At 35.5% G+C, this 19,277-nt stretch overlaps 1 protein-coding gene across 1 annotated transcript in view; it reads left to right on the top strand.

Annotated features, from left to right (window-relative positions):
* Positions 1–1,480: 1,480 nt before the first annotated feature.
* The window catches only part of LOC137402212 (mucin-5AC-like), a 29,317-nt gene continuing 11,520 nt past the window's right edge, over positions 1,481–19,277 (top strand). Inside the window, exons 1-7 of the mRNA XM_068088714.1 lie at positions 1,481–1,552; positions 2,414–2,665; positions 14,461–14,605; positions 16,044–16,271; positions 17,111–17,304; positions 18,603–18,735; positions 19,102–19,154. Coding sequence (XP_067944815.1) covers positions 1,532–1,552; positions 2,414–2,665; positions 14,461–14,605; positions 16,044–16,271; positions 17,111–17,304; positions 18,603–18,735; positions 19,102–19,154 — 1,026 coding nt within the window. The 5' untranslated portion in view covers positions 1,481–1,531. The remainder of the gene's footprint in view (positions 1,553–2,413; positions 2,666–14,460; positions 14,606–16,043; positions 16,272–17,110; positions 17,305–18,602; positions 18,736–19,101; positions 19,155–19,277) is intronic.

Here is a 19,277-nt window from a genome sequence, read left to right on the forward strand (position 1 = left end):
TATTATTATTTTTTTTTCTAAACGTATTAGCTTGCACAAGCTATTACAAACGCATCAAGTTTAAATAGAGGAAGCAACTCTTAAACAATGTGTAAAAAACCACTTACCACCCTATGCACGTATAGAGTTGTAAGAGGTTTCTTGACACACTGTTTAAAAGTTTCTTCCTACTTTTACTCGCTATGAGTATTCTGTGTCAAATATACATATATGCACCTTTATCACAGAGTAATTTAACCATTATTTTTTTACTCATCACGTTAGAATGAATGAGTTGATGTGCTACGACTACATTCAATTGAATTGAATCGACTTCCTTTTAGATTTCAAGGTCAATTGGCCAATTTGTACCCATTTAGTTTGTGTAAAAATCTTTAAACAAAACTTTCATATTCATCAGTAATCTTTTCTGCTACAACCTCATTGAAATTTAACAGTCTTATTGTAAAAAGGAAGTAGACTATGCAGCCTGAATTTAAAGCACCCACCCTATTAACTTAACAAAGGGCTTTTTAAGCTCAAAGTAACCAGTCACTTATGGTCATTCACAGTAATTTGATTTGCTTCAGCCCTCAGCTAATAATTAATTCATGCCATGTATGGTATGCATATATATTCTATTTACAACTGGAATCATCTACCAAAATTTTTATGATCCGATTAATTAAGCTTGTTTTCTTCTTTACTAGTTTTGCCTCATGATTTACAACGTTGCATCATAACTAGATGCATTATTGCTAATAAATAAGATATGACATTGGTAATGTCTTACAAGCAACATAATGATGGTATTTATTTAAAAAAAAGTTTACTACAAGTGTCAAAATATAGCAATTTAATCAAACTGAGCTGAACCATTCTGTTTTAACAAACTGTGATTAAGAGATCATATCATCACTGACTCAACCATTCCTAAATAATTCAGGTCTCAAACCAGCAACCTACCTTGCAACAATATTTTTGAAAAATTAATTCAGATAAATAACATAATCAGTCTATGACAATGTAGATATTAAGTGGATTGTATTTAACTTTTTGTGATTTTTCAATACTGCAACTAGGTTAAGCGAGAAGACAACTCTAAAGCATATAGATAGAAGCGTGACAGACTTGATGGATAATCTTAATAAGAGTTGCCTTCCTACACGCTGATGAGTGAGCGTTATTTAGCCACGCCTCCGGATGTCATCTGATTTGCGTTTCTCTGTTAGTACAATGAACAGTGTTTACACGCAAGGAATCTTGGGAAAGATTACCATTTCAAGATTTTGGACTTCAAATCATTTAATATAAGCTGTTCTCAAACTTTAAAATGTTTTCCAATTATGTGAGAGGCATCAGAAATTTGATTTCAGTAAAGTTTTTGAAAATTTATCATCTAGTTTGAGAGAAATTAAATTTTTGAACCATACATCCTTCTCGTGACGTCACATTAAATTGTGATTGGCTGGTAAAGTTAGAAACGCAAAATGCCCCATCGCGGTTGAACTCTTTGTAACCAACAGATTTTCTTTGAAGATATATTTGAGATATGCCTCCTCCCACAATTAAAGTAAGTCAAATATAGTTCATTATAACTTTTTCTATCGTTTTCGTAAGTTTCGTGAAAATATAATTCGTTTTAGATATTGTACAACATGAGCCAAGATCGCTGGTATTACTAAGTCATTGTCCTAATACTACTAGTAGCGCATAGGATGAGGTCTAGCTTTGCGTAAGAAGCGCGTTTGCTGTCGCGCTATTCAGAAGACTGCATCTAACCTGTTCTGCCTAAAATTCAGTCTTGTAGACTGCTCTAAATTTTCCAATTAAAATTTAATTTGCTTAAAAATGCCCCTAAACTGAATTCTTATAAAATCAACATTGAAAATCTTTATAGCAATACATCATCAAGATATTGTCTGCGTGGTAGGTCAGTTGATGTTCTCTGTTAGTTTATATGTAGTAGTAGTCTGAAGGCAGTTAATTAAATAACTTTCACACCATCTACCTCTAGGCATGTTGCTGTAATGTGTATTTGAACATGAAATCAATATATAATTCTGCCACACTCATTATTGTCAATGGATTGCTATATCTTTCTACTCATACATTCAGTTTTTGTTCTCTCAGTATTGAAGAATATTGTGTAAATTTGTTTTCCCAATCTGAACCTATTGAACTGTTTTTGAGTATACAACTACTACTATATATATGCATTTTAGAATTAGGCAATGTATGTACACTAATTGATGGCTGTAACTAAGATATTCTTACTTGAAGTGTCTAATAAACATAAATTTGAAAACTAATAATGCTTATTTCCTAGTTTAGATCAAAAAAATAATTCTATTTTAAGTTAGTGCTGATGTTAAGTGCTGTACCCATAGTTATTATCTGGCACAGTTGACACAATATATAATTTACATTTTAGCTTGGTAAACAGGCGGGAGAACATGGCTCATATGCTTTCTATCGCTCGTTCTCATATATGGGCCGTGGTAAATGGCGAAATGTTCGTTTGGGAAAATTCTTCTTCGTGCGAATGAATAAAGCGAGTCCAATATGTATTGGTGAACTCCAGCTCGTCTGGACTGGCCGATACAGCAGCCATCCACTCGCTTCAATAAGGCTTTTTTATCTACCTGAGCAGTTACCTGAAGGTCGTCAGTCTCATCATGGACAGGTAATGCGAGTGCCTCACAAATTTTATAAATACTTTCCAATAGTTGCAGTTGCCATAAAATGCATGATGGAATTGTAATAATAGATAAGGCCTGGTAGATATCAGTCGAATGCTGGTACCATAGCGCAGCTGCTTGTTTGTATAAAATATAACTACTAGTAGTAGAAAGCTTGGATTCTACTAGCAGGATGCAAATGCATTGTAGGAAAGGAGAGTCAAGCAACAAGTCAACAAAAACTGATTGATTGATTGATGTCTAAAAATGATTTGACAAACCACATTGTGTTATGAATTGGCTGTCATCAATCTTTGAACAAGATTCTGTATGTGTATAAGAATAGTAGCGAGGCCAGCAATCTGCTACAATATAAATTTGGAAGCTCGGTAACAATTAGTAAAATATATTTCGTCTTTGAGAAACGGATAACATCTAACAAGTTCGCATTACTTCTATTATTTTATTGACCCAGTACACAGTAAAGATTATTATCTTTGGCTTGTTTGAAAAGGCTTTTGTTAGAGCCTTTCAATGCAAACATAATGGCATACATTATAGAATTGTAAAGGCTAGCTAATAATAAAAGAACTGAGAACGGAGGCTTATATAAAATAGCGTTGAGCACTTCACGGCAAGCGACTACAGCAACTCGGTGTTGGCAGCATTCCATGTCTTTCCCAATACTACATTTTAATTAACAAAATTTGGATATTAATTACCCCTGACACCCGCTGATGAAATTATTTCATGCAGTGAAATAAATGTCAAGCGCAGTAGTATTAGAATTATGAGCCATAATTTACGCTCCATACATTAGTACATTGACAAGCCAAAATGCTTAATGCTATCGAATACCTCTGCTAAGGTAAGGGGTGATCGAATAGGGATATGTGTTACGTTACGTATGGCAGTATGTTAAGCAGCGCTGCATCAACGCCTCTATTTAATGGAAACAAAACTGTATCAAGCTTATAATTACTAATTAAGATTTGAGAGCAATATACAGCAAACTTCTATCTGTAGCCTTTTTTTGTGAATTGGTACTATTTTAGCTGGTCATACACATTGTTTTTTTCAATTTTACTCTCTAATTGCCTGGTTAATTATAAATTGTGCAAAAATAAATGTGCGCTGAATGTATTTCGTAAGTATTTCATCGTAATGTTCTCTCAGCCAATAAGACGCAGTAGGATCTCGTAGAGTATTGAAAAATGTGATGAAATTTAATCATTCTTCTGTCATGATGATAAATTAAATGAAAATAACGTCTCTGTAGAAAGCAGCAGCGGAGCAGCTAGTCAGGGGTAGAGCAATTTATATATCGCTGAGGTCAGGATCGGTGTGCATGAAAATTACATTATACTTGTCCAGTGATTCATGCCTTTCTATACACAAGCAATTAGATTTAGTTCCAGGCACTCAGCTGAGCGATGGAAGCTGTTGGGAGGAGTCCCGCTCATACAATAAAGGCTCTAATGACTGGCTATATACGCTTAACCAAGCCAATAACAATACAATGTAGATAAAATAGTTTGACCTTTGGCCTTTTATCAGTACCATCAGGGACATTGATTCCCTCTGTGACATTGCGCGGTTGCACTCTAGCCTCCCCTGTAAATAGATAAGTAGGGTATGGCATGTAACTTTCATCCTAGCTGTCATGCTGACAGATATATTTTCAAGAGATGCATAGTAATAAGGCTGATGGATGCCTGCGGGCTGCCCAACTTCCATCCTTTGCGCTTGTAAATAGAGCGCATGTGTACTGAGGCTAATGCTGTCGAACATTTAACGCTATGTTTATTTGCTTCTCTTGTTACTGAAAACGCTTTGTCTTGGAATTATTTACTTACATGACATAAATTTTTGTTTAAATTTTGTTAAAAATTTATTTCAGTATATTTTCGTTAAATTTGCTCACAGGTCTCATGCTAAGCGAATGACGTCCTTCAGCTAACTTGTAGACATCAGTTTCCTGTTGAAATGATTCAAGTCAGTGCAGTCGCTGTTTTGATTACATCATGCTATAATCATGCTTGTTTCTCCTTGCTTATCTCTGTCAGTGACCTTTGCTCTCTTGGAGGATAAGTTGAGTCTATATGGCATTTTTCTACCAGCTTCTAGCATGTCATTTGAGACATTTTATTGAGCTGTGTTTTGAAAATTTTCTATTTTTTCGGCTGTTTCAACTCATCCTGAGGTGCTTCTTGGAATGGAATTATTCCTTTAGTTCAATCCAATCAAAAGCTTTACTTTTGACAAGTCGTTTCAGATACAAGTACTTTTATTTATAACCTCGTGCTTATCTTAGTAAGGCTTTCATGCCTCCACCATTCACTATATTAAACATAACATTCTGGTGCATCTTTTTGCCAATCTTCAATGGCATGTCTGTCATCTTAATAAAATAATACATTATTCATGAGTGTATCTAGAAATCTTGTAAATATACAATAATCGTAAAATTTCAACTATATTTTTTAAACATTAATTTTTTATTTTCAGAATTTTTTGAAAATTTTTTGATAAACAAAGATTTATTAAACCCTATTTATATTTTCCAGTCGATCATGTGCTGCAGCGGGTTAATTTTAACTAGACGTTGTAAAGCACTATCTGATTATAGTCGGTCAAAGCGTTGGTGGTCTTTTTCTGTATTTCACAAAATGCAGAATGCTTAGCTAGTAAGTTATATAAGCAGTTCGCTTCCCTGTGCAATTTATTGTCACGCTTGGATGATGTTACACTCACAACTACCCTTCTGACACTATTACAAGCATACGTGGAATATGCCTAACAACAGAAGGCTAATATTTCATTGGCTGTTAAATACATTTTTTTCATCGTGATTGGTCAAAGATAACCGCTCGATATAGGCATTATTTATGACCAGTAATTAATTCAATAACATGGAGAATGCGTGACTGCGCAAGACAAATGACCTTTAGTAAAGAAATAGCTAGCGGTAGGATTCGCACTAGAGCCGTTCGCTTTGTATCACTGCCAGTATTGTAGCTACTGTTGCAGCAGTCATTGGCCACGCTCTGCGTGAATGCAGATATGTGGTGATTGAAAACTAATTGCATAGCTGCATTTAAAAGGTGTAAATTTTATGAAATTAATAATTTGCAATAGATAAAATATTTTAAAAAGTAATTACAGTCTTTTTTTGTTGACACAAAATATCCCTCTCTTGTTAGTTTGAAATTTTGTTTTGCCCTTACTTTCCACCGAAAAAACATTTTGTTCTGCTTTTAGCTTATACATTGATTACCTTCGTAGCCCAAATTTCAATTCGCAATTTTGATCTTTTCATCTACAAAATTAAGTAATTTAATAATCATTAGCTGATAGTAAATTTGACGTCTGCCATTCGGAAACAGCAATATTTATTGCCATTACTAAGCAAGAGGCAGTTGATATAATTAAAAATGATGCTCTCTTGAACTTGTGACAAAATCTTTCAGACATATTGTTATATTGGAACTTTAAAAATATTGTGTTATTTTTTTAAACAAAGTTGAGTATTTATTATGACGCCCTTTTAAAATTCGATTAGCAAATATTAATGTAAACTTATTTTTGTTCGCAAAGAAAGAGAAATAATTTGCTATCAAAACTTTTTCAATATCTCAGTTTTCATTATCATTAAACTTGACGGAATATTTGTCTAGCATACTAAAATATAATTAATTCTATGGATACTTATTTTCTATTAATTTGTAATAGATCATAAATAGGCCTAATTACAATTTTTTTAAATGTGGAGGTGCTTAGAATATGTAAAGTTAAATTTTATCAGTTTTTGTACAAATTAGACAGAAAAGTGCAGCTTTGTTATGTGATTGAATGTGTTCCTTTAGATTCCTTGCTTTCTAAATTCCTTGATTTTACAGCCAAACATTTATTTATTATTATCTCTAGCTATTAATTTTTAGTCATCAAACTTAAACTTTTCGCAAATGTTTGTCTCAACCCGCAAAATAATTTCCAACACATGACACTCAAAATCTTTCGAATTAAGCGTTGCAGTTTTTAATTAGAAGTAAAAAGAACCGGTAGAAATTTAAAATATAATGTAAAAATAATATAAAATATATAAATTAAGTACATCAAGTACTCACTCTACCACGGAACCTATGCATCGTCAAGTCTAATCTTCGATTCACCTATCTCTAACGTAAAGTTACAATAAAAACATTTTTTTACAGATTATTACTTTGTTAATTTAGTTTTTACTTATAACTTCAGTTTTTAATATAATTTTTTGCATAGTTTATTTATATTAAAACTTTAACATACCGTAAGTCTTTCCTTGCTTTAATCACATCTTATCTTTAAACAGCCTTCAAGCATCAAATTCGTTTCAAGACTAATATATGATTAATTGAAGTATTTGTTATTGGTTTTTGGGCTCAGTATTGTCTCAGAATGGATTGTATTAGAACATTTGCGATTTCAGGCTTTCAACATACAAAGCAAATTCCAGAATGGTTTATCTTCCTATGTAGAGGTTAGAATGTATCATTATCAAATTCTAATACAGTTGTATTGCACTTCCCAATAGATCTGAGATCCAACGGATTATCGGTTGTTAGTTGTATGTGAATAGTATGTTTATTTGATATATATGCATACACCGATATATCGTGAATCTAAAATGAAATTAAATGAAGAGTAAATAATAATAAAAGAGGCGATAGCAAGTTTGATAGCAAGTGAAAGTAGCATAAAAGATGTATAAAAAACTCGCAATAATATGTAGCAGATAAAACATTGCTAACAAATTATGATTTGATATGAATGAGTATATAACAGATATAAAGCAGAAATGCGCATATACTTGAAAAAGGCAGCTGAAAACAAAGCATTAACTATATGAATAATAACAAATAAAAAAGGCACTCTGTATAATAATGATATTAAAGTAAAAAGTATTACCTTGTTACATCCTCTCAGGAAATGCAATAAGAATTGTCCTGGTTGTCGTATAACGTGATAAATATTCTTGATCGTGCTTTCTGATGACTTAGTTTACTTTAGGAATATTGACGAATATGATAAGTGTAAAACACAAGTTACCAGCTTGAGGTGCACAAGATAAATGCCTCAGGTGGTCCAAAAAATAGAAAAGTGTTGCTGCCAATTGCTAATGAATCATACTTCCGATTATAAACCAAATACACAAATGTTGAAATAGTATTGAAAAACACATAAAATGAGGACAAGGCTTGGTGAAATCACAACCCTGTGGTTAAAATTGACTTGTTTGCTGTCTCTTGAGGACAGCTGATAGACTTGGACAGTGAGTAAAGATGTACACATTACTACGTGTATAGCAAAATAAATTTCTGAATCTAACACTCCCACCTAAAATTTTAGGATGAAATTTTATTGGTAGCTTTGACTAATACAACAATTTTGCTAACTGGTCTTACCAGATGCTGTGGTTTATTATTAGGATAGCTTTTCGACCCAATCAATAGTTTTACAGCTCTTGCCTCACCATCATGAGATCGTTCTATATCTACGACCCGCGCGAGTGACCAGTCACCTCGGAGTCCCTCATCTTTGAGTACGTGAACCACGTCACCAACCACTTTCTAAACCAAAAACTTTGGACCTGAAAACCATTGTGAGTGTGTGAGATCAATGATGCTGGCACCACGTGATGCCATATCAGCTGGATTCTGGTTAGTTGGCACATATGCCCAATTTTTTGGTTTAGAAAGTGTGCGTATCGTTTCGACTCTGTTGGCAACAAATGTTTGAAACCGCTCCTTTGTATTGCAGATGTATCCTAGTACTACTGTGGAATCAGAATAAAAATAAGTTGTGATGTTTGGGAGCTCTAGCTCCTTGACGTACTTGTTTACCGCTTGTACAGCACTACAAGCTGCTTGCAGTTCGAGTCTTGGTATTGTGATTTGCTTGATGGGGGCTACCTTAGCCTTGCTGGCTAGTAGGGCTACATGAACCTTGCGGTTTGTATTAACTAATCGCAAATATGTACAGTGACCATAACCGGTAGTACTAGCGTCGGTAAACGTATGTAATTGAGCACTTTCAATTTGATTGAAAGCTCTGGGTGACACACATCGAGGTACTTGAACATTGTGTACATTGGAGAGGTCTGACTTCCATTTGGCCCAGCAATTTAGCAGGGATGATTCTAAAGGGGTATCCCAATCATAGTTCTGCTTGCAGGTTTCCTGCAGAATAATTCTCCCTTTGAGTGTGAAGGGGGATATCAGACCTAAAGGGTCAAAGACGGATGCGACTGAGGACAAAACTCCTCTTCGGGTGTTGGGTTTTGAGGGTGGTTCATGCTTGAAAGTGAATATATCTTGGTTAGTATCCCACAGTACACCAAGAGACCTTTCTTGTGGAAGAGGTTCCGAGGTAAGCTCCAGACTGGCTAATGTGCTAGTGCACTCACTTTTTGGAATGGCAGCTAGTACGGCTCTACTGTTTGAAGCTATCTTGTGTAACCTCAGTTTCCCTGTCTGACACAGAGCCTGAGATTCTTTGATCAGGTTTACGGCCTCAGATTCGCTTCTGACACTGGCAAGGCCATCATCAACATAAAAGTTATGGTGTATAAAGTGGTGCGATTGTGTGTTGTGGGGAATTGCGTCTCTGAAATTGTCAGCCAAAAATCGTAGCCCATAAGTGGCACATGCAGGAGAGGACCTGGCTCCAAATAAATGTACCGTCATTTTGTATGACTGAAGCTGACCTTCTGCGTTGTACCAAATGAATCGTAAATAATCTTGGTGATTTTCCGATACTTTGAACTGGTGAAACATCCTCTCGATGTCTCCCATGATTGCTATTGGTCTCAGTCTAAACCTTAGCAGGATTCCTTGTAGATCGTTCATATGTTCTGGCCCTTGAAGAAGAAAGTCATTCAGGCTCACTCCTCCCACCTTGGCAGCACAGTCAAAAACTATTCTAATTCGATCCGGTTTTCTAGGGTGGTACACCCCAAAGTGTGGAATGTACCATGAGTGGTCAGTAGTTTCTTCAGTTGCAGGAATAGCTTCTCCCTTGTTTATTATATCTCTCATAAACTCATGGTACTGTTCCTTATAATGCGAGTCTTTCTGGAATTTCTTTTCTAGCAGCCTAAACCTATGTATGGCAGCTGATTTTGTATTTAGTGCATATGGTTTCGATTTGAATGGCAAGGGCATGGTTACCCTGCCCTTTTTTAGAGTGGTTTGTGTTTTTAGTATGTGAAGAAATTGTTTATCATCTACAGAGAGGCTTGGTGTGTCTTCATGTGCACCATGAAATTCTTGGTTGAATATATTTATAAGTTTGTGCAGTTCTTTGTTTGATTTGGTTGTGCACTGAAATGTCACAAATTCATGTTTGGCTGGTTGGTCAACAATTGTTGCTAGTGTGGTATGTGGAGCGCTGTCACCCATAACATTCCAGCCTATGGCAGTTTTGATGGCAAATGGTTCATCATCATGATCAGTGTCGATAACTTGCTGAGGTTTGAAGGCTTTGGTAAAATTGTTGCCTATGAGTAAGCCGACAGGTACATCTTTGTGATTGTTAGGTAATTCATTAGCTACTTGTATGAGATGTGGCCAACGGCTCAGTACAGTTTTTGTAGGTATTTGTCGTCTGTCAATAGGTATTTTGTGATGTGAATAGCTAGGGGGTAATTCATAGCAAACTTTGTGATTGTAGGCTCTGACTGTCAAACCATACACTAGATGAGTATGGACTTTCTTTTTGTCAGATGTCATTGTTGTAATATCTATTTCTGTGTGGGTATAGTCTGGTTGTATCTTGTGTATCGTATCTACAGTGATATAAGTTGTGTCGGACATTGAGTCAACAAGAGCATATACTAAGGCTTCCTTTAGAGGGTTTTTTTTACTTGAGACCCAAACAGGTAGTATCCACGAAAGTGAGTTCAATTCCATGTTTAAACATGTATTCAAACATGATTTTTCTAGTCATTGAGAATTTTCTTTTGTTTTTAAAGGTTCTGCAGCTTTTGGCTGCAAGGAGCTGTTGGTTATAGGCTTAGATTGCTCCAGATTCGAGCTATTGCCAAAACCAGATTTTACCTGTTGTTTGACGGATGAAGTTCGCATATTGTGTAAGGCTGTTGGGTGTTTACCTTGACATACTTTACATATAGCTGGTACTTTACACTGCCTGTAGCTGTGGGCATCAGTCAAGCAAGAGAAACATAGCTGTTTGTCCCTCATGAAGGTTTGTTGTTCGTTAAAGGAGAGTCGACCAAATTTCCCACACTCTGTGGTGGAGTGGTTTTTCATGTTGCAATAGACGCACTCCTTAGTACTGATTTCGCCTTTGATATCTTGTGTTGGTCCATTATGCTGGGTGGCATATGTTTTCTTCAGGTTTCTGCTTTGCTTGTTAGTATCGTTTGTGTAGGCCTTGCCTGCGTATATGTCGGCGTACATAGGATTACATGACATCTCAAGTTCTGTACTCAAAAACTTGCACAGTGCTTCAAAACTTGGGCTTTGGTTGTATTTCTTTTGATATTTAGTAGCCTTTCGCACCCATTGCCGAGTTATGAATTCAGGCAGCTTAGCCAAGATTTGTTTATGAACCTCATAGTTGTCAAGAAATGAAAGCTTGTCTATACAGACTTTTGCAGTCTTGCACAACAGGAGGAAGTCTATGAACTTCTGCAGTCCATCATGGTCTCTAGGTTTGATGGCAGACCACTGTTCAAGTTTGCTTCTAAAACCTTGAGCAATTGTAAATGGGTCACCAAATCTGGCGTCTAAGACTGCTCTGGCTTCAACATAGGCAGTCTCCCCTTGTAGGAGAAAGTACCCGTTTACAGCTTCTAAAGCTTTTCCTCCAAGATATTTACTCATGTAATCTAACTTTTCGGAGTCGGAAAGTGGTTTTTTACCTATCAGGTTATCAAAGCTGAGCGCCCAACGAGGATAATCTACTGGATTTCCATCAAACACCTTTGGCTCTGATAGTGGTAGTTGATATGTCATAACTACAGTCTTAACAGGTTCTGCTGAGATATGTTGCTCTGAGCTTGTATTTTGCTGTAAGGCAGTAGCTACCGGAGTTGTGTTCACCTTGCAATGCGAAGTTGTAGGAGGCCTAGTCGTCCGTTTTTGATTGAAGGTGTGTGCGCTGGGCATAATTGTCTCAGGTTCAAGATCATCATCCTCAGATTCAGAGTCTAATGTATGTGGGACCTGATTGGCAACATGATTTGTTGCTTTCTCTTTGCACGGCTTTGTAGTTGCAGGTGGCTTGCTGGGTGCAAAGGGAGACGCAAGGTTCAAGGTATTTGGTGGTGCATCGAGTACTTGGTGGCCATTACCAGTTAGCATGAGACCAGATCCTTTGCATTCTTCCTCAGCTAATGCTTGACTGTATATGACAGCTTTTCGTTTTTCAGCCTCAATTTGACTCTCGATTTCAATTGCCTTTTTGGCATTTTCTAATTTTGTCAGCTGTTCTTGAATTGCTTGTGTTTTGCTGTTAGCATGTAGCTGCATTTCTAATTCGACTAGTCTTGCATTTGCTTCAGCTTGTTTTTGTCTTAATATTGATGAAGTTGTTGAACAAGAAGTGCTGCATGAATACTGTGAGCCAATCGCTGAATTCCTTGATTTGTGTGATAATGCTCTTGAGGTTTTTGGCCTAACTACTTTGCTGCTTACTACCTGGCTTATTTGATTACACAACTCGTCATTATCATGTGTTAGCTTGTCAACCTGTTGTGTGACAGCTTTGCATGGCTCGCCATTCAAAACTCTAAATTCGTTATAGAGCTTATGCACATGTCTCTTACTGGCCTCAAGATCCTTTTTTATAGCCTCATACCTAGCAAAGGAGGTGTCTTCTTGGTTTATTTCATTGTGAAGTGTGGCATTTATCTGAGCTTGCACTTTTATATCACTTAGCAGTTGTCGCTTTATTGTTTCACCTTTCACCCTAGCTGATCTTCTAGGTTGGTTTGAAAGTGACAAGGTGTCATATTGGGTACTAATTTTACGGGTGGGCTGGTTGTGAAGTGAAGGAGTTTTATGAATGGAAATTAGATCGATACGCTCTGAATTTGCAAGGTGTGGATCGATTGACTCAGGCACGAGATTGGAGTCGAGCGGCGTTACGTCAGGTATGATCTCATCGGCACCAGCAACTGCGACGGCTGCACGAGCAAGCAGCCCTTCATGCGGCGAGGCAGAGCTAGTAGCCATATTCATTTTAATAGTTTGGCTTATTTATCCAAAGAGCAATTATCGCAGCTCCAATAGACCAGCAGCTAATTGTTATACCCAAAATAGTGTAGTTAGCTACTCTACATTTATATATGACGGTCAATATTTGGCAAACATAAAACCTATGGTTGTGATTTCACCCGTGCCGAGACTAACAATATACCGCTGACAAATAACAAAAAAAAGAAACAAAAAAATACCAGCTGTGTAACTAAATAATACAATGATGAAGGCTATGCTCATGGTTATGTAAAATTAATTGCAGGCATTATACACCGACTTCTTGTAGACTTACTTCTCTTCAGCAGGTTGACTTGCCTGGTGGAGATATTACACAGCTGTTATTTCTTTCTTGCTGTTGATTTAGTGGTTGTGGCTCATCTGTGTATCAGTAGTAGTTCAGGCGTAATATCCACTCCATTCTATTCTTGTATTCTTAGGTGACAAGATTCACTGTATTGCACTTCCCAATAGATCTGAGATCCAACGGATTATCGGTTGTTAGTTGTATGTGAATAGTATGTTTATTTGATATATATGCATACACCGATATATCGTGAATCTAAAATGAAATTAAATGAAGAGTAAATAATAATAAAAGAGGCGATAGCAAGTTTGATAGCAAGTGAAAGTAGCATAAAAGATGTATAAAAAACTCGCAATAATATGTAGCAGATAAAACATTGCTAACAAATTATGATTTGATATGAATGAGTATATAACAGATATAAAGCAGAAATGCGCATATACTTGAAAAAGGCAGCTGAAAACAAAGCATTAACTATATGAATAATAACAAATAAAAAAGGCACTCTGTATAATAATGATATTAAAGTAAAAAGTATTACCTTGTTACATCCTCTCAGGAAATGCAATAAGAATTGTCCTGGTTGTCGTATAACGTGATAAATATTCTTGATCGTGCTTTCTGATGACTTAGTTTACTTTAGGAATATTGACGAATATGATAAGTGTAAAACACAAGTTACCAGCTTGAGGTGCACAAGATAAATGCCTCAGGTGGTCCAAAAAATAGAAAAGTGTTGCTGCCAATTGCTAATGAATCATACTTCCGATTATAAACCAAATACACAAATGTTGAAATAGTATTGAAAAACACATAAAATGAGGACAAGGCTTGGTGAAATCACAACCCTGTGGTTAAAATTGACTTGTTTGCTGTCTCTTGAGGACAGCTGATAGACTTGGACAGTGAGTAAAGATGTACACATTACTACGTGTATAGCAAAATAAATTTCTGAATCTAACAACAGTGGTGCCCTTAATGAAATTATTGTGAACCTGTTTCGTTAACCCTTGTTTCAATGATAATACCGGGCCTTAGGCTTTTATTCGTTATATAGCTCGATTTATCCGCTTTGAATTTAAAGTGGTTTTTAGCTGCCTTCCTGTGCGTAGATGTGTGAACTGCAGTGAATGGTATAGGGCGTATGATACAAATTTGCACATACACTAGCAGTGTTCTACTCAAGTAATGTCATGGCCGGAGGATTATAAATTGATCCAACTTTTTTGTGTCGTAGGATGAGTTGGTATCAACAGAAAAGATGGTTTTACATGTGAAAGACCTGATTAAATGGCTGATATACGATGGAGTTGATTGGAGCCGAGGCTTGTCTTTGCCGAGAGGCAGCAAGGCCAGCAGTTGTACTTGCGGAAAGGCATCTGGTATGTATAAACAAATAAAATGCCTGATCTCTAGAAGTCAGCTGCCACTAAAGCTCTACTTGACTGTGCTCGGTTATACCTTTGTTATAGCACTGAATCTATTACAGGTGTGTGTATTTACCGGCAGCAACTTGCAACACCGCTTTATAATGCTTCTAGATTCTCAATTACTCTTCTATTCTCAATTACTCAATTCTCATTATATTATATTATATGTATTGTGGAGAAAAATACCTTTCATAATTTCTTTTTGCTAGAATTCTTAACGAACGCGATGCTGTAGATATAGAAGTCCTCAACACGGTGACATATGTCAAACAGGTCTTCATGGCAATTGCCCTTCGCCGGTTACAGTAACCATAGCATTGCAGCAATTATAAAAATCTTTATCATCAGTTGGATTTTGGTTATTGAGTCACGCCTTATTTTGTTTGCTTATTTTTTGCGCAGTATTAGTGTATTCATTGTCTCACAACAATAATATAATATTGTCTCACAACAAGATTATAATATTGTCTCACAACAATAATATAATATTGTCTCACAACAAGATTATAATATTGTCTCACAACAATAATATAATATTGTCTCACAACAAGATTATAATATTGTCTCACAACAATAATATAATATTGTCTCACAACAAGATTATAATATTGTCTCACAACAATAATATAATATTGTCTCACAACAAGATTATAATATTGTCTCACAACAATATTATAATATTGTTTCACAACAATATTATAATATTGTTTCACAACAATATTATAATATTGTCTCACAACAAGATTATAATATTGTCTCACAACAAGATTATAATATTGTCTCACAACAATATTATAATATTGTCTCACAACAAGATTATAATATTGTCTCACAACAATAATATAATATTGTCTCACAACAAGATTATAATATTGTCTCACAACAATAATATAATATTGTCTCACAACAAGATTATAATATTGTCTCACAACAATATTATAATATTGTTTCACAACAATATTATAATATTGTTTCACAACAATATTATAATATTGTCTCACAACAAGATTATAATATTGTCTCACAACAAGATTATAATATTGTTTCACAACAATATTATAATATTGTCTCACAACAATATTATAATATTGTCTCACAACAAGATTATAATATTGTCTCACAACAAGATTATAATATTGTCTCACAACAATATTATAATATTTTTTCTAATCACAGCTTCTAAGTCAGTAGTTTAAATGTTGAACTCCGCTAACAAACCTTTTCCATCTCAGGATCTTGCCTACGCAACTTTCACTACATTACTGATTAGTATATTATCAGATTTTCTTAATCATTATCATTCTATTCTTAATAACTGACTTAAAGGAAATACACTAAAATTAAAAAAAATTTTTTGAAAATTATTGTGAAAATCAACAATTGATTTTAGACGGTTTGAACTGCAATGTACAGATCATAGACTTCACGTCATACTGCCGACTTAGGACGGCACTAAAGCGAGCTGAAGGCAAATGTTTTGAAGATATTCTGAGTAGTGACTCATTTGCTGCACTCTATGGACTAAAGGCTATAAACGCTAGCCATTACATCATGTTCTGTAAGGAAACGTTTGAATGCGCGGAACTAGAGAACCATGACTATCGGTGCGATCATTTGGGTGAGTAAACAGCTACATGTATATGCAGATGCTGACTATATGTAGCTCTTTGGAATTCCCGGTATTGCTCATGGAATTGATTAGCTCGACTGAGCAGGTTAAACTCGGGCTAATGTATGACTGCCTTGAAAGGGGTCACCATATGTAAGCCAGAGTAAATTCGAGTATAAGATTTCACTCACTAGCCCAGAATAGCACTCGCAAGTATTTTGTTCCCCTTCTTTATTCCGCTATCTAGTCCCAAATGTTTAAAATCAGCATTCTGTAAGACTGTAAGTGAATGTAAAGGCTGATTCGGTTGACTGGTTGCAAGACTCTCCTGTCAATAGTAGGCTTCTTTTAGGAGGTTTAATGAAGCGTACAGTCATTTTCATGTCGCAACAAAGGCTGCATAGAGTTGCATTGCTTGAACACAGTGTGATATTTATAAACAGCTTTGTGGCTAAAGGGTTTGAAAATTATTGTCTTGAGGTTAAAGTCAATGCTGTTTTTTGTCAGCATCTAGTATTGCGAAGATAAATATTTAACCACAATGTTTTGTGCGTTCCTATTTAGTCACGATTGAATTTTTAATTTTGCCCTGATATAGTATCTACATTAGCATTATATTTCATAAATTTTTGCAAAAAATTTAGTAACACTTAATTTATGGTTTCTCTAACACTTGGCAGATATCAACACTAGCATCCATCATGCACAGGAAAATCTTTGTAGTACCTTATCGAAAATTCATCTTTTTTAATGTTTCACAACTTCGTAAACTACATTTTACTTTTAATGAATAAACTGATTTTTTTACACTTGTGCACTTGTCATAGTACAGTCTGTTTTGCTGTTAGCACCAAACTTGAAGGGGAGACCTAGAAAGAAAGGGAAAGGGAAGAAGGGAAAGGGAACTGTGAGCGTCCTCTCAAACACTAACTCAAATGCTAATGTCAGTAGCAATGCAAGCAGTGCTTCCTCAACCTCCACCGCCGTTGCTGAAGCAGACGAGGAGGCTGAAGATGTCAAACCAGTAGTAGATCTTGATAAGGTGCTGTCAGAGTCTAGATATAACTTTAAATACATTATTGAGAAAATTATTCATCCAAGTCTTTAGTTAACGAGCTTGTCTTTGTTGCGCCAACCATGCGAATTCTGTATCATATTTTAATACAACTAGTTTGAGGCATCTCCTTGCCAGATTGGTTTTTATGGCCAGATGTATGGCTCAGAGACATTTTTTGGCATATGACATGACCAGTTCAGAGAAGCTGATGGTAGGGCTGGTATAGCTGTCAAGTATTGTTTTAGCGATGGTTTCATGTTTTCTATTTATCTCTGGTAGTTGGTAAGGACTACAAAATGTTTTTCATCCCATTGAAACTGTATGCGTTACAATGCAGGGTTTTAATGGAAATTATTTGAGCTGTGGTTTTTGTTGCCATGGATATATGGTAATAATTTATGGCTGGATACTTACAGCCTTCAAGCATCGCGATTTGACGGTTAACCTCCATTTTGCAGTGCACTCCTTGAAAGCTTCTACAAATTTTCTTCAATTCTTTGAAGTTAGAAAGTGCTTGGTTAAAAGATGTCCGCTAGCTTGCGAGGAAATTGTGCTACTGTGATATTCAGCCCTATGAATCTTTATCGCTATCAACCTACATTCTCTGCCTATTATTCTCGCTAATTACACTCATGCATTATTTTAGTTAATGTCTTTTTGTGAAAGCCTCATCTGGCCTGAGCATTAACATTCTTTAGGTTTGATGCTTTTTCCTAAGTTAGTTATTTCTCTCCGAGTTCTGTTTTGTTAATAAATATTTTTAGCTCCTATCATTAATTTATGTGTTGAGTTCAACTATGTCACAAAGCTTTTAGAGTGATAAGATATTTTGTGGTTTGTTCATACCATCAAACATTGCAGGAGTTCAACAAATTTATCTCTGCTTATTTTTACATATTATTCTATGCCCCTTCATTGGTATCATCAATAGATTGAAATATTGTGGTAGTTATGTAGGTGACTAATCATGAGGTGGTCAGGCTTAGCATCCTTCCTATTGCTAGTTGGGCAGCTGCGTGGCAATGCTTTTAATGTACTCTAGATGAATACACCAGCTAATAATCTCTCAGAGCTGATAAGGCTTGATAAGGTACCGAGTGCTAAGTTTTCCGTTCAACTATAGCCTATGTTTTTCATAGGCTCATCGGTGCGGTGCGTGTGTTAATGTGACATTCCATAATTTATTTGGAGATTAGTACAAAATCGATTTTACGACAGCCGTTTGGTTGTGCATATTTGAACAGGTTAGTATATGATTACATTTTAGTTACTTTGTTTTTTAGGATAAAGATAAATATGATAAAATGTTAAAGCATGCATTGACCAACAAAGAGTATTTTACAAAGGCTTTGTATAAACATATGAGAGACCTGGGAACGCCCATAACCAAAGTTCCCTCTCTCGGATTCAAGCAAGGTGAGCAAATTAGAATTTTCCGAATCGTACATTTTATTTTTTGAAGGATAGTTTCACATTTTTTCATGCATAATCGTTTTTTATTTTCAAGGTATGCATGTCTCTATCATTTGTATTTTTTTAGTTAATTCTGAAGCCACATAAATATTCATCATTCATTTCTTGTCACACTGATTTGTAACTTTTGAGGTTGCAAAGCAAAGGCAATTAATCTTAGCAATCATTATATCACTCATTTTTATTTTTTATATAAACTACATTATTTCTAAAATATTTTAAATTATATGTAATTTTTATTATTAGTGTTAAAAAATGCTGCGTTTGTGGCAAGTAATCGCTATGCAGCAGTCTTGTTATTCATTGTAGTTGACCTGCATCTGTTCTTCAAACACGCGCACAGTGTTGGTGGTTTCAAAGAGGTCAGTTCCTAATTCTACTTTTCTACAATCAAGCATTATTGAGTCTATACCTGCTGATTGTGTTTGCCAATGTTATAGCATAGTCATTTCCTATGAGTAAATAAGCCTGAGGAATGCTTTGTG

Source organism: Watersipora subatra, chromosome 1, assembly GCF_963576615.1.
Source record: "Watersipora subatra chromosome 1, tzWatSuba1.1, whole genome shotgun sequence".
Taxonomy (NCBI): Eukaryota; Metazoa; Bryozoa; class Gymnolaemata; order Cheilostomatida; family Watersiporidae; genus Watersipora; species Watersipora subatra.